Below are 15,987 nucleotides of genomic sequence, written 5' to 3' on the forward strand. Positions count from 1 at the left end.
CGTCTTCTTACTATTCGCCGTGCTAGGAGTCTGGATCAAGCAACATAGCTGGGGATAGAGTATTGCCACAATCCGCATTATCATATTGTTTGCTCGCTGCGTGACAGAACCGTAACAGGTGGTGTCCAGGGTCCCACTGAACCGGCTTTGTTACCGTTTTTCATAAACAGCGCTTTTTATACGCTTCGATGAAGGTCGGGTTGGTAAAAGTCGGCCTTTTCAGCCACAGATCGCCCAGCGGTTCGCTGACGACCGGCAAATTCCCCATTACTTCCCGAGAGACCGATGTGACTCCAAACGCGTCTGCTGTGCGTAATAACATGAGGATTGAGACATGTCCTACTGCCTGCGTCTTCGAACCGGCCAGCGCTCGCAGTCAGGTGGGTCAGGCTATTGAGTCATGGGCTCCCGCAAGGGTCACCAAAAAAAATCAACCACATCTCGGGGTTTAAACTTGAGTCAGAGGCTAGGGAAGAGGTCCTCGAACAAACCTCACATCCTCACTGCATTGTGGATCAGAACCAAAACCCTTCCTGGATCTGGGCAACTGAGACGTATCACTCACCCTTGCAGCTCTTCATTTACCCTCACGCATCGATGCACTGCGATTAGTCCATATGCCAGTCCCCTAACCATTCTTCCATGTCCATAGTGTCGCTCAACAAGATAAGCCAAATTAATCTTTCTAAATTCGAAATGTCTGACCCGCTTTGCAACCTTCAGTGTCCGCACTTTGCCACACTGGGCAACATGTATCCGTTGAAACCTTGTTTTCCCCTGTCGATGTATGTTGTGTCTCCGATCGTGCACGTGAAACCACTGGGACGAGCTTAAATGTTTCACATTCCTGTCTTTGGGTATCTGGTGATCGTGACGCAGTGGCTAGTATCGGTGGTTTGGGAGTTGCTCTCAGTCCCAGGACTGAAAACACTTTACGGGATTGAATCCCAATAAACAGTCAGCTGTCTAACTTAATTAGAATCAGCGCAGATTGATGGGACAGTGTTTATTCCTGGTGTCATATGACATATGTCCCAATAGATTACAGTTGTGAAGCTGAGAAAGATGGGTTCTGTCGGGGTCTATCACGACTGATTTGGTTGGCAAGAAGATATGAATGCCCAAGTTGGACGACCAAGCTTGGAAGAAGCACACTTGGACGATAAATTTCGAGTTGGTCAGTTTACAAATGATGTGGAGCGACTCGTTAAGTTGTCTACTGAACGTAATCTGCTACGGGCATGTACGAGATTTCAGCTTAAGCGCTCACACCGAGTTATTTGGAGGCCACCAATTGCAAGTCAGTCGTGGACTTAGTTGGATCATATGACTGATGGTAAGCTTCGAGTACATAATTTGTCTCCGATCGTGCTACTATACGGGCTCGGTTATCCGCTCAGTTTCTCTCAGGATTATACCTACCGAGGCACAGCGATTCCTTTTATAAACTTCGGTGAGTTTTAGTGGCTCAACAGTATCGAGCTGATCGGGAGAGAAATCAACTGTAAGCGCGCAGTCACGATAATGAAGATTGGTTTGAGGTTAAATGGAAGCGAGTGAAGGAATCTATGCTCTCAGCCTTCAGAACTCTGTCCGAACCATCTGACGCTACCAAATCAACACTGGCTATTGTCGAGATCAGGTCTTATTCCAGCAACTAGTGACTGGGTAGCACACGCAGATCCCTCAAACACCGGATAATCAGGAGCTTGAAGAATGACAGAGGATGCTGATGGATTTAGAAGGCCATATCTTTACCTTGAGACAAGTTCTTAATCAAGTTTCAAATTTCCCACGTTGATCGTTTTCTTGATCCAGAGCTGCATTTGACTCTGACCGCATTTGGCTATAAAAAATGCCCCCTTTACATTTATATCCTTTATGAGAGCACTTTTTGCGAACTTTTTTGGACACTTTCTGGTATGTACCATGCTTTTGCTTGAGTTCACTGGGACCAGTGGCGTAATACAAGGTTTCTCTCACCGTTCTTTTTCAACTTTGTTATTCATACACTGCTTGAAGTTTTTGCCTGGCTCTGAAACCTAGAGCGTCGAAACGCTCCCGGGACGTTCACTCGTACAATGAATGTGAAAATGATATTTATACCCTTGTTTCAGATCTTTCATGGATGCAATTCTTGTCAACTTAAATAATTCTGCTTCAGGGTTTGCTATGTGTTCCACCTGCAAAGTGTAAAGTGTCGCTACCAGAGTGGATGGAATCAAATCCAAACTTTGCTCGCAGAAGAGGCAACCAGCGTGGTAAATAGTTTGTTTACCTGTACACTTGTATGGGTTGCGGTTAGAGACGAGTTGCCAGGGCATCTTTTGCCAAACTCTCATACCTATGGTGTTGGCGTAACCCCAGCAGCTCTGTGTAGGGTAGACTATAAATCCTGGTGGGCAATCCTCACTGTTTTCTGGATCAGAAACATGGTATGTACACGCCAAGCATGTACTGCCGGTGTCTCTAAAGCGTTGGCCGGATGCTGTCGATGATGATGATGATGTTGACCGGATCTGGTGGATTAGTATTGCTGAGGTATGCTAGACGGTTTTAGGAAGAAGGAACTTCGGTGCTCTTGCTTCATAGGTTACGTTGATTAGGACATGTACTCCGCATGCCAGAGAACCATCTGTCTCAGAGCTTCCAGTCCTTGGCTGCATCCCCCGATCTCCGATTTTCCGGTGACCGGAACTGCATCCCATGCTGTTAAGTCTATCGGGAAATTCAACAAATTGAACTTATCCGTGGCATTAGGTTTGAGTAAGGTTCTTATGCTCACATGGTTTGAACAATTTCACTTTGTGCTCAGTGCCGGGCAAACTGACTGGTTTTTTCGGGTATGATACCATGTTGCTCCATAGCTGCAACGCAACCCTACTGGAAGTTTGAGGAGAGACGGCTCAGCGGCTAGCGCGCTCCGTGGTTCGAACCAGACCTCTGCCTCTCGACTTCCCCTGCCTAGGCTTGGGCAACCTGGCAGTATCCCAGCCCTAATGTGCTGCAGCTAAACAATCATTCTTATTACTGAAAGTTTGAACAAATACTTGTTTATTGTGGTTTTGTTTTTGAAATGAAGGAATTCGCAGTGCCAGGTAGTCACACCGGGTTCGGCCTGAGGAGACGAACAAGTGTCCGGCACTATCACCAGGCGTATGTAATGTCCGTTTAGTGCAGAGAAGTTGGTGAACTCCTGATTTCACTCCACATACATGAATGCCTTTTGGGTCGCTTCATTCCACTGTTGCCTGGTAGGCACTTTGGGATTACTACCAAGGACATCGAAGCATGTGCTATACAAGCTGGGTGCTATAGCTGTATGATTCATTACACAGATTTATCAACTAACATTTTGGGTACGACGCCTTAAAGTGGACCATCTTCGAATTGGGCAAACACGTGGTATGTAGCTTCACAGGAGATATTCTCATTTACCGCTTATATTGAAAGACTGCACTTTTTATGCATCACAGTGTCGGAAAGTATCATCATTGTTACGACATTTCTCAGCATGTTGGTTGGGTTGTTGAGGCTCACTCTATTAGAGCACGTAGATGCTTTGACCCTGGGTGTCATTTTGTGAGTTTCAGTGTCACCGAATTAATTGGATGAGTGTGGGCTCCTTTACTGTTTGGTGAATCGGCACCAGGTCTGTTCCATATCGTACCTTTTCACCAGTGGTTTTTTCCAAACGACCTGCTATGACTACAGCATTGGAACAGCAGTGGTGACGAACAAAATGTTGAAGCGCTACATATGTAACGAGGACGACAACTCCCGGTAAGACCATTAACTGGTTTCGTGATGTAGTCGTACTGGGGAGGCTTTTCAATCGGCACTATTAGAGTAGCTTACTGTTTGCTATCTCCCTGCTATCCTCTCCACCTGGTTGTTTTCTTTTAGATCTCAAGAATACGTGGATTTCAGGGAGTGTATACAAAGACAGAACCATTCTATGGTGTAGACGACATGTACTTATGTGACCTACTCATTGGGGATGTCCTTATCGCAGAAGCTTGCTCCACATTCAAAGTTCAAGCACAGCTTTCGGCCGCTAGACAGGTGAGTTGACCTTTGGTAATGCCCAACTTGGTACTATTTGCGCATCGTTGGTGTCACCATACCAGCTATATTTTTAAGTTTTGTTTGTCCCCTGAGTAATGCGGAATTCACAGCCACCCAATAGTTTCCATCTCCATGTGTTGATCGGCCCGGTGGACTTCGACGATTGGTGCACTGTTTTTAAAGGTCCAATCATATTAGACAATCTCTGGAAATGTAGCCAGACAAACCGCGGCAAGCTCTAACACGAGCAATCTCACTACAAGTTGGTGTTGAAACAAAGTTGTGCTATCCCATCCAAACCAAAAGCTACCACCTTGACAAGATGATCGGTCCTGAGTACTGCAGTGGTTCCCTGGGTTGCACTTACCGAAACCTCAGTTCGCCGCAAGCTACGGTTTCAAAAATTCCAAAAGGAATCACCCAGATAAAGAGCAGCAAGACCTCCACCCGCAGATAATCGTACTAGTGGATGGTTCGGGTGTAGAGTTGTACTGTCCTCTGCGACAAAATCGCGACGTACATTGTTTTCCCCAGATGACTGGCATGTCCACATTTATGGAAACACCAATGCTGAAGCGCAGTTTGGAGAAGGCTGGCCTTAAAAACTGCACACCGATCGCCCAAAGGTTGATCTTGACCGCCGATGAATTATAAGATGTGGACTGATTACAAATAAAACCAAGCGTCTGGTGAATATCCATACGCCTTCGTTATGCGCAGAAGCATCAGGATCATGCTCGTGCTAGGCCACCCCCCTACAACAGAGCAGTTAGAAGTAGACCTAACGAACAAAGATCTTCGACTTACTTTTGATTCAACAGCTGAGTGTGGGGTATCTCAGCGGAGCCCCTATTCTCTGCCTGGCGATCAGGAAGTGTCATTCGCCGTCGCGGGTCTTTATTCACCGTTGACCCCGACCGATTCCTTCCCACACTTCAAGCAGACATCGCTGCATCAATTGGTTGTTGGTTATCTGACTAATGTGCGTAATTCACTTCCGTTATAGCACGCGATGGGTACGACAGCGCGCGCGCAACCCCCTAAACCATATAGTGTGGACTTTAATGACTGACTGGGAACTCCCGTGTACAATTAAAACCCAGGAGGTGGGGAGTGCTTTTATTAAAAGAAACACCATATTCTGTACCACAATACGATCGGCTGACCGACGGAAAGCAACTGTAATTGAAACGACAAGCGGAATTCATCCTCAAGAAAGTCGATTAAAAAAGTGGGCTGAACATTTTGAAGAACTGTTTGGCGGGCCTTCTGCAACATTCCCAGGAGACAGTGCATATAGGTGAATAAAAATAAAATATGAAAAGTCCCTTCTAAAGCGTTATAAGGTATCAGGATCAGACAGTTTATTTCCAGCCCTTCAAAGAAGTCGAATAATCTATGATTACCCACTAGAGAAAGCTTATTGGTGCTATATAGAATAAAGTATCTGCAGGATGAGGCACATACACATCAAAATGGGAACAAAAAGCAGAGTGGTTTGAGCCTAGTAGCAGTGACCTCATAAGTGGCCTCATCCAAAAGTTGACTGAACACAGAATCAGGTTGGTTAACAACACGTTGGGTTCCGTTCCTTAAGTGGATGCATTGATTAATTGTTCACTCCGACGGGTCTCGGAACAGCGACACCACTTCCAATCACCAACAGTTGTTTTTATTGAATTGAAATCCACTGCAAGCGTTAGATCGTCAAACATTATGACTCTTTTTGGACCAAAAATGTCTTCCATGAATGGCTGATCCTTTTTCAATTGCCCTACGCCAACTCTCTGAGACGCGGTGAGCTAGCGCATCCTTATTCGTTTTTTTTCTTCAAGTTCGTCATCAATATGACCATGAAAGCCCCAGCCTGTAATGCCTATGAGATCGAAATGCCTCTGGTGCGTTTTCTAGAAAATATTGAGTGCACACAAAACAGCTCTTCTTGTATCTGATGCCATCGTGATTCAGACATCATATAATTCTAATAATCTTGCCTCAACTTGGTATGTGCTTCACATCTGGGGAATGTGGTAGCAAGACCACGTGAGGTCAATCCCAAAATTCATGCTTGAGAATGAGTCAATCGAGGTTCTAGATAAGTCTGCCTGTCTGGCGGCGAGATGGCTCAAGTGCGCGAATTTACTGACCGGAAGGTCCGTGGTTCGAACCGGATCTCTTTCTCTCGATTTCCCCTGTCTAGGTTTGGGTAACCTGGCAGCATCCCAGCCCTCGTGCTTCCTTCGGGTGGCAAGGCAGCTAGGCACCTGTATCAACCCTGGTGGTCTAGGCTGAGACAATATTCCCACCCGGATCGGGAGGGTCAGAACCAGTTTTGTCGAGTTGCATCCTAGTGCTTGGCATCGTGTGGCTTGACAGCAGCTTATCTATCAGGATTCGAGTCCCTCATGCTGGGGTACAGGTATTCGAACAGTAGTTTCTTCCGACGATCAACAGTGACGGTTCGGAAGTTACTATAGAATCTGACAACCACCATAAGCTCTGAGAACCATCAAACGACGTTCCAACTAAATTCTTCTCTCGCTATACGCTTAAACTACTGGTCACCCACAGGCTGTATCATTCTTTCACCCAAGTTCACATCGACAAGTGGTCTAAGGCCCTGTTACCATTTCTTCCCCGCTTCATTGTAAATGTGATGCAACTTCTGTGCGTATCCCGGCATCGAACTGCTTCCGTGCTGTTTGATTACGGATTTTGAGTAGATAGGTTGCTGCTGCTGGTGGACAAGATCCTCCAAGCCACTTCGAATGACTTTACTTTGCTGCAGATTTTAGTGCACGCTTTGTATACGGGAAGTTTAAAGCGCCTCCGCATTATTCGGCGAGAGCAAATCCAACTAATGTTTGCCGATCAACCGATCGAGGTGGTAAATAAATTCATTTACCAGGGTGTTTGTCTTAGCGTGCTGGTGGAAGAGCTGGGAAGGTGAGGGAAGACTTCATTGACCTACGATATCAATTGCATCGGAGTGATGTCATCTGATCTTTTGAAGGCTGAGTGTACACTATTGCCGTGCACTCCTGTATTGTTTCTTTGAGTAGAGACGTCACCGGTTGCAGAGAAGTAGAGAGACTCCGTATTTGGTCACCGGTGTCTCCAAGTTTGGTGAAAGCGTTGGTCACCAATGCTGAAATGCACCAGATAGTTTTTGGAAGAATGAAATGTCACTCCAAAGGCCATATTGATTAGGGTAAATGCTTCGCATACTAGAAGCGTCTGTTTGCCTCGCACAACTTTCTCTTTCAGCTTTGTGCAACAGTCTGACTTAATACAGAGATGTGACTCACCCGGCTTGATACCCTCCATCTGTCTGGATGGGAATACCGGAACATTTCACCACCGTGCGATAACAGTGACTGGATTGGCCCGGCGTCGTGGCTAATATCCCTCTTGTACCAAAACTGCCGGCTTCAATGTGTAGCTGTTTTGTTATTCGATCGGGACGGTTTCGTGCAGCTGAACCGGCCGCGGCATAGCCTATTTTTCGGTGAAAAAAGTTGTAGCAGCTTGTCCTTGGAACATGGTTACTTGCCTAGTAATGGAACCAAATTGAGGAATCGGTCTTCAGTTTGGTCGTATTCGGAACCTTCGTACGCACTGGAGACCGAAGTGGAGATCTAAAAGCATATGATTTATGGGCTCATTTTTACTTCAGGTTGCTATCCGTCCACTTGTTTGGGGGTTTTGTCTTCGAGGTCTCTAGGTCTCTAGGTTTTCGCTGAAATAACTCCTAGACTTGGGAGCTATTCGCTGGTAGTGTGCATGGTATACATATACTTTTGAAGTTCCATATTTGGGTTTGCTTCTGTTTGCACGCAAGAAGTATCAGTTGCGTGTTTTCGCTTGGATGGACGAAGGAATCTTAAACCGTGCTATCATTCGTGCCTTCATCCTCACAGGCCTTCCGAGTTTTCTCCCAACCATGTTTTTTGGTTGGTTCCATTCGAAGATGGGATGAAAGTGACTATTTGGTATTGTGTCTCAGTCCCAAGGCTGAAATGGTTCCACAACTGCCTCCGTTTCTCAGTGACCCCTTCGAATCCCTGTCAAAGAAAGATCGCACTATCCAATCTGAGGAAAATTTCGAGGTTATCAATCCTAAACCTGCTGAAGAACTTTGGATTTTTATGGCCAATTACCCTCTCAGTGCTCTTGATGAACAGGTCAGTGGTACTATTTCTTCTGGTTGGTTGGTTTTCTCTTTACGGATGATGTGAGGAACGTTCGTCGTGAGTCTTAGTGTGGCGGAAACCGACATGACAGCCGCTGTTCGCAAGGTGCTTTCCGGTACTGCCATGTAAAAACACATTCACTACCCCAAGGTTTTTGACCTCATGCAGCAACATCAGCCACTCTAAACCTTGGTACGGCTTCGTGGCTGGGAACATGAAATTAACTGATTTTATCTGCTTGAGTGGGCTTGTATATCTTCAGCTCTCAAGAAAGTTCGTCATAACCTACCATAAATGTCTTGAAATGCCCATGTAGGATCGCTCGCAAGTTGGTAGGCTTTTCGTCTCACGAAAGCTTGATAACCATCAACCCTATAAGTATGCTTCGAATTGCTTTGCGTATGGATACCTGGTCGTGTCTTCTGATTCGATTGGAGCTCACTTGCAACAACTGTGTCATAGTACTCAGGTATTACCGACTACTCACTGAATATTTAATAAGGTAAGCCAAAGTAAAATGAGGCAAATATGTAACTGAGTTATTCTGCCGTTGTTTCCACCCTCTGTCAAGAGCATCGTTAAGGTCCAATATGACAGCTACCACTTATTGGCGAAAGCAAGGCGACAACTTCGACCCCATGCCACCCACACGCTATTTGTGGCATTTCGGGGTGGTGACCGTACTTGAATCCATTGCTACCTCATTGCTACCATGTACCTTTTCGCTTATTCACTGCGCCTACTCACCAGTCTTGCAGACAGACTCCAATGGAGTCGTCTAATTGTGAGCTCACCCCTGTAGTTTTCTGCTTGAAGTCTCTGGGGGCTATACAGTTGCTCAACTCTCATAGAACTGAAGAACGAACTCGAGATAGTTCAATGGTTAACTCTCGGACTTACTAACCAGAAGGTCCTTGGTGCGAAACCAACGCCTGCATCAGAACTGCTCCCGTCTAGGCTTGGGCAACCTAGCGGTATGTCAATCCTCGTGCTTCCTTCCGGGTGTCATGGAAGCCTGACACAGGATGTCACAGCTGAACATTCTTTTCATAGAATTCAGAAGCTATTTATCCGTAAATTGGCTTGATGGAATTCAGGCTCTAAAACCCTCCGGTAGCAACAACGAGCTGCCAGTTGACTATAGTTGACAGTTTCCATATGATTCACTTCTTTTGGATATAGACCTAGTGGCTAAAACTGGTGCCCAACTGTGCTCTAGCATTTTACTTTTCTCGTTCTACTGAATTCCAGATGCATTGGGATCGCATTCTCGCTCAATCAGCTGAATTCAGCCAAATGACAATCAGCTTCGAAGTTGAGGTGAATACAGAAAAAGGAACATTCGTCTGTTCGGCACTACTTGATAATCAACGATTTCCTCCAGTTTCCTCTTCGTCAGTCGACAAAGCTCAACTCGAAGCTACCCGCGAACTTCTCACGAGCCTCCGAAAAACGCAACCTGTTGTCGGCTTGCAGGCTGATTGTATAAGTAAGGACTGGGAATACGTAGTTGCATTTTAGCTTTTTGGCACGCGACCAGTTGTTTTCTTCCAAAAACTTGTTTACTTTTGGATTTCAAGTCGGCAAGTCAGAGGTCTGACTGAAAATCTCTAAAGATGCCATCTTTTTCCTGGAGAGGGTGGGTGACCTATCGTATTAAACTATTGATCTTATGCTTCCAGCCATATTCCATCGACCGTCTGTGCATTCTGTCGATACAGAACTCAAGATGCAGTTTTTGGTCCATTACTGGTAGACAGATGAATGATTGAAGCTTACTTTCGATTTTGGGCAGCTGCACAACCGTGATCTTGAGATTGATCATTTTCTATGAGCTTGAGCCTTAAACTGCAACCGATATGGCGATATCTACGGGTTACGTTAATTATCCCTTGTTGGTGCTTGCTTTTTCTACGTTGATTGGAATTGTTTGAACACATTATTCCTAGGTAATACAAATGAAGCCACTGTTTTGAACCGAAGGGTGAAATTCTGGGAGCGCTGTCAGTTTCTCCATGTAAAAAGTGATTGTTCCGTGGGACGGTTAAGCTCGATTTGAACCGTTCTTGCCCGTATTCATAATTCTGTCCAATTTATCATCTGCATTATTATTATTATTATTATTATTATTATTATTATTATTGGAGGTCGGTAGCGTCGACACCCAACCAAATTTTAATGCAAACCGCTAAACATGATATGCTACCACAAAGACGTATCCCATATATGGATCGTATATGGATCGATCGGTATTTTAACTGAAATTTTCCAGTGAATACTGTTGTTGTTGCGTGTCCGAGGCTCAGTAATGGACATTCTTATCGTCATCATCATGGACAACAGTACCTTGGTGGTGCCGTACAACCGTGTAGGATGAAGGCCCTGTTAAGGATGAAAGGAGGGGAATGGGGACTTTTGCAAAAAACTGTATGTTCGTAGGGAAAGGATTGGGAATAGAGTACACACCCGCGGTAATCAGTGATATAACACATTTGGGTGTGAGGTTGGAGCAAATTTTCGGTTTGGTCAAATTCCAGTAGAAAATACTGAGCTGATTTGAGGAGGAAAGCGTATTCGCAAACTTTGTGAGGTGAGGAGAGTAGATGAGCTATTCCAGAAAATGCCCCCCTCCATTCGGTATCCTCGAAAGAAGATTGCAGTGAGGAGAAGTTCGTTATTGCGTTGTCACCAGAAGAAACCTGTATCCACAAAGGTCTTCCGAATTCATTTTTGAACTACTATTAAGTTTGTTTTTACCAACAGACAGTATCTTTTGACTGGAATTACAGCATCCATAGGGACAAGTCTTGTTCAAAATACCCATATGCAACAGTCCCTACTTTTTTTTAGGTTCCTTCAGGTGGGCTTGTAAAATTTGATTTCATAACCATGTCCTGTCGGGAAAGCTAGTCAGGCAAATAAAACTCACTGGTTTGTTCTTTGATCCAGGCTATTAAACCTCGGTGCATTGCACATTACGATAGGTGATCTGGACTCAGTTTTTGCTCCCCTTAGGACATGCTGTATTGCTGACGACTACTGCATCCCACTACATTCACGAGTCCCGATTGGATGGCATTGCTTTTGCGGGACCGTCTGCCTTCGATTTGGAGATACCAGGAAGATTCAAGAGTGCGGACTTTTTCAGCTTTGTCTCAACTCTTTGTTTGATCTGCTGTTTATTGTTCACCACTGGATTTTCACGCGTGAATTTATTGACCGGAAGGTCTGTGGTTCGGACCGGAACTGCCTCTTGACTTCCCCCGTTTAGGTTTCGGCAACCTGGCAGTATCCCAGCCCTCGTGCTTCCTTCGGGTGGCATGGTAGCTGGGCACCGAAAGGGACTGCAGCTGAACGATTTATTATTATTTTTGCATTTTCACAGAGGACAGTGGATCTCTAATGGGAGTTCCCGATGGTGTCCTTGTCGATACGCTGATGTGGGGCAAGGAGGAACTCGAGCTCGCAATAGCAATTGAACAACTTGAAGCACATTGCGACGTCCCGATTCCTTCAGATGCTGAAGTTGGCCCAGGTAGTTTTTATTTTCCAATAGATTGATCCTCCTAAACCCCTTTAGTTTCTTCCCACTAAGGTTTTGGAGTTTTAGTTGTTTTCCTTATTCCCATTCGAATGAATTCAGTAGTCCAAAACCAGGCCTACTTACTCAAACTTCGTACTGTTATTGTCGTTTATTTACTAATTATTGTGATTATACTGTTATTGTTAATATATTAAATCCAACACCGGCGTATGTTGCATCACTGTTATACAATTGACGGAACGGTGGAAAGCTTTTTCACTAGTAACCACTTTGTTGATCTGTGTGCATTTCTAAGATACCGAGTGTCGCCTAGATCGTTGCTGGTTCGTCATTAAGATTCTACCGAACTTTCCCAGCCTACGTTCCTTCTTTACTGTGTTGGTGTACTATAGGATTTGTCGGGTTTAACTTTCAAGAGCAACACTCCCACTTTTTCAGCCTTGCGACCTCTGGCTTACGTCTTTGGTCAGTACATCGACCCAGCTGACCGAGAATTTCGAATGTTTGCGACTTCACAATAGCGTAATCGGAAACCAATAATTATTACCGTTTGTTAAAAGTATTTTTTTGTAAAGCTGACTTCGTTCGATTCTACTTTCGCCTATTCAGATGTTCTCGATGTTCAGTTTGTGCATGCCTTGGTCTTGAGACTGCCGTGTTAAAGGAGAGTAATAAAATCTACTGTCGACCGTTCTTAGTGTTTCGCAGAAGTGCTGTTTGCCGTTTGCAGAGAATGTAACATAGCAAACAATACATGCTTCATGTCTGATTCGTTTAATACTGTTAACACATTCAACAACATTTCCTGATTGGATGTCAATATGTTTTCCCTTGGTTTGTTTCAGGATCGAAAAATGTCTCATCTACACCCATCACCAATCCAAAGGATCGATTTCGGTCAGCACGTCGCCTGGATGCTTTCTTGCAAGCCTATGCAGCATCCTCCTTAGTCACACCGTTACGTTTGTCACGTTCCGTCGTCCCGCCAAACTTATGGGCAGAGGTGCGTACAATGTCTTCCAACTGGGGCTTATTGTGCCAGGTGGATTTTCCACCGAATACTCGCGAAGCTGCTGCTCTGTTTGTGTGCAAAAGGGCACCATTACCCCGCCTTAAGCGCACGCTTTACGACCAGGAGAATTATGGTTGCCTCCGGCTGTTAGATAAGGGCAATTTGTCGTCAGCTGCTTTGAGGCGCTTGCTTCTTTCTGATCCATTGGTGAGCGTCAATGGTAACGGTACTTCGTCACCAACGTCTTCACCTGAAGCACAGACGGTCTCGCCCGTACATGCCTTTCCCCCCCGCAATACTTCGTTGTTCCAAGAGGATGATCCATATGGCGACGAGCCCGTTACACGCTTGGCCCGACATTTTATAGCGACGGCCCCTCTATCCAACGTAAAGATGGAACCCGAAACGCATGATAGTCAGGTGCGACCTATTGATGATTGTATTTTAGTGGGTGCGGAACTCAATCAACCTTCAACGGCTATCGAAATTTTGGATGATCTTCCTCGAACGCTGATACCGGGGATAGATTTCTAACGCACTGTTCTCAGTCCCATTCTTGCACCATATACAATAGCGCCTTCAGTCTTTATAGCATTTCACCCTATTAGTACTTGGTGTACATCTGAAATCGTGCCTCCCTCCGGTATTACATCACCTGTATATGATGTATGTACAAAGCCCTGACATGAGAAAAATCTTTCATACAATCGTTCTTTTCAGTTTTGATTGCATCCGTGGATTTTATATTTTTGCCTTGGGTTTTTATTCAATGCAATGCTCTTTTCTCTTTTTCATATCTTTCCCTGAACCATCCACCTGTCCTGTCGGATCAATTCAACGGACGTTCGCTTGGGAACATGCGCGTGTCTTCTCTTCACGCGTAGCTTGAAAGCCACATCACGGAACAGTGTACGGGCCAATCTGCGGCTAACTTATCACCCCTAACTAGTTACTCGTACTGAAAGATGTTTTGAACAACTCATACTCTCCGTTCAATGATGAAACGCGGTACTGCAGTCTAGACGTACTTCCGGATTTCCCAGTGGAGCTTGCTTCGACAGTTCTAATTGTCAAAATTTAAATTGAAGGATTTAGGTGTATTTTCTGACGAGCTATTCACCACTTCTCGAAGACAACGTCGGTTTCAACAATTCTTCGTTTACCTAAGTGCTAGTAAGTGCAGCAAATGGTAAACGTTCCAGCAGAGACTGTCGGATGATCGCTTGCATTCAAAGAATCTGGCTTGAAGGAGAGCTGATGTTTTGTTAGCCACACTTAACTGCTTAACTCAATATTGTGCTAGGTGAGTACCTTTCGACTCCAAGGTTTGAATGATGTGGGAACGCGTGGCCATAAAAATCCGGGTAGTTATTAGTTGACGCGGATGGGCTGTGTAGTCCCTGTCATATATTACTTTCTTCTATGCATTTGGGCTAATTTAATGATTTCTGTAGATTTTCAAATTTCAGTGTTTCCTTGCCCGCGGTAACTGTAGTAGAACAAATGTTGACGGGCTGCAAACAGGATTCGGAGTACATGTAATTTGTCGACATACATACGACAGTCATTCTCTGCAGTTTGTCGTAGTATTGCTTATTTTCCATGCAATGCACGGTATTGTTGAGCTTGCTTTCACTTATTAACCAACGCATATATCTCCATTCACCTTCAGCAGAAGGGTCGCTAATTTAGGGTTTCATTGTCAGTCGTTTAAATTAAATTCTCGGTTACGGACATTGAATCACATAAGGTGTTTAGTTTGAGCTGTTTCGTACTCAACCTGTGTAGATACACCTGAGGCCTCGGTCGTTCATTTGGTACATAACCTATAGCTCACTGATAAGGTTATGGAATGGTCTCGCAATATGTAATTAATGAGTGGATCATGTATACATACACTTCTACCGTGAGATCGAAGGCCTGATAACTCCAGGCAGACTTCGTTATGCCACTTTGGCTTCCAGTGTCTGCTGCATATTAGAAAAAGTACGTTATCGTCACCTGACACCACGAGGACGTAGGCAAGATGCTAGTCGCCACGGTCCGCGTTACCATGATCACGCATGTCGTCTCTGTGTTAGCCCTTTGAGCGTTAGTCAAGCCCCCAGAGCGACGCTCACCTGTTGGGTGGGCCCCCACCCAACAACGTGTTGAGTAGTCGCTCTGACGACCTTAAGATCATGAAGGTCGGAAAACTTGATGTATGAAACATTGTGATCAGAGAGATTCTTTGCCGTGTGGCAGCAATATCTTGCCTCAAATGCCATTCACTATGTGGTACGTTTGTTTGCTTAGTAAAAAGGCGGAAAGAAAAGGGAGTAGTAGGGACTTGGTGCGAGAAAGCCAAATGTCCTCAATGCATTATTCATGCTACGTATGGTTAGAGTTTATTTTCCACTGAGAGGACGTATTAAGATAAATGTTTTTTTCGTGGTTCCAGTGGGTTTTCTGTGATCTCATTATCCAACTGGTCTATACATCTAGTTGTAAAGCCGTTATCCGTGCAACGTTTGAGTTGCTCACATAAACTACAATGTTTCTGTCACCACACGTGGTTGCGACTACAATTTACTTCGTTTGTTAGGTCGACTGGTTTGTGCTCAGTTTCCACTATTGGTGTCCCACATAGATACTGTCAATCAGCAGTTGAAATATACCTTTAGTTTCGCAGTCATTGATTTCTCGATCGTATTCAGTTCTTGTTTGTTTGTGGCCGCAGCGTAAGACTGCTCGGTTCGCCCACTTGCTAACAGTTTATTACACAACTCCGAGAAAGCTATTGAATCACGCTCATCGATGGCAGTGCAAACGTGGCATGCCAAATGTATGTTGCGGTGGAAAGCCCAGTTCATACAAGGTGAAGACTATAAACGGGACGAATTGCTGTGAAAGAGGAGACACGTGACTGGAACGCGTGATGGTCTTCATGGGTAGTTGACTAGTCTCTGGCGCTGTGCAGCTCATAACGCCTGGTCTAACATGCACGGGCATTCGCTATTTCACTGTACCCTCGTTTTCTATTTTCAGCGCATTTCACGATGTTCGAAAGAATCTTGTTACGTTCTCGGAGGTTCGATTACCCCTTTGATCGTTGCTCCCGGTTACAGGTCGCGTTACGCATCAAAAAAGGTTATTCTACTAGTGCGACTGCCTGAGACTACTCCTTTGTT

General features: G+C 45.0%; 1 protein-coding gene across 1 annotated transcript in view; it reads left to right on the forward strand.

Annotated features, from left to right (window-relative positions):
• T265_15307 (hypothetical protein) overlaps window positions 1-13,638 on the forward strand; it is a gene marked incomplete at both ends in the record, with an annotated part of 23,125 nt that extends 9,487 nt beyond the window's left edge. Inside the window, 5 exons of the mRNA XM_009177497.1 lie at window positions 3,907-4,065; window positions 7,989-8,252; window positions 9,513-9,750; window positions 11,647-11,796; window positions 12,651-13,638. Of these exons, the coding sequence (XP_009175761.1) occupies window positions 3,907-4,065; window positions 7,989-8,252; window positions 9,513-9,750; window positions 11,647-11,796; window positions 12,651-13,351 (1,512 nt within the window). The remainder of the gene's footprint in view (window positions 1-3,906; window positions 4,066-7,988; window positions 8,253-9,512; window positions 9,751-11,646; window positions 11,797-12,650) is intronic.
• Between the last annotated feature and the right edge of the window lie 2,349 nt (window positions 13,639-15,987).

Source organism: Opisthorchis viverrini, assembly GCF_000715545.1.
Source record: "Opisthorchis viverrini unplaced genomic scaffold opera_v5_434, whole genome shotgun sequence".
Taxonomy (NCBI): Eukaryota; Metazoa; Platyhelminthes; class Trematoda; order Opisthorchiida; family Opisthorchiidae; genus Opisthorchis; species Opisthorchis viverrini.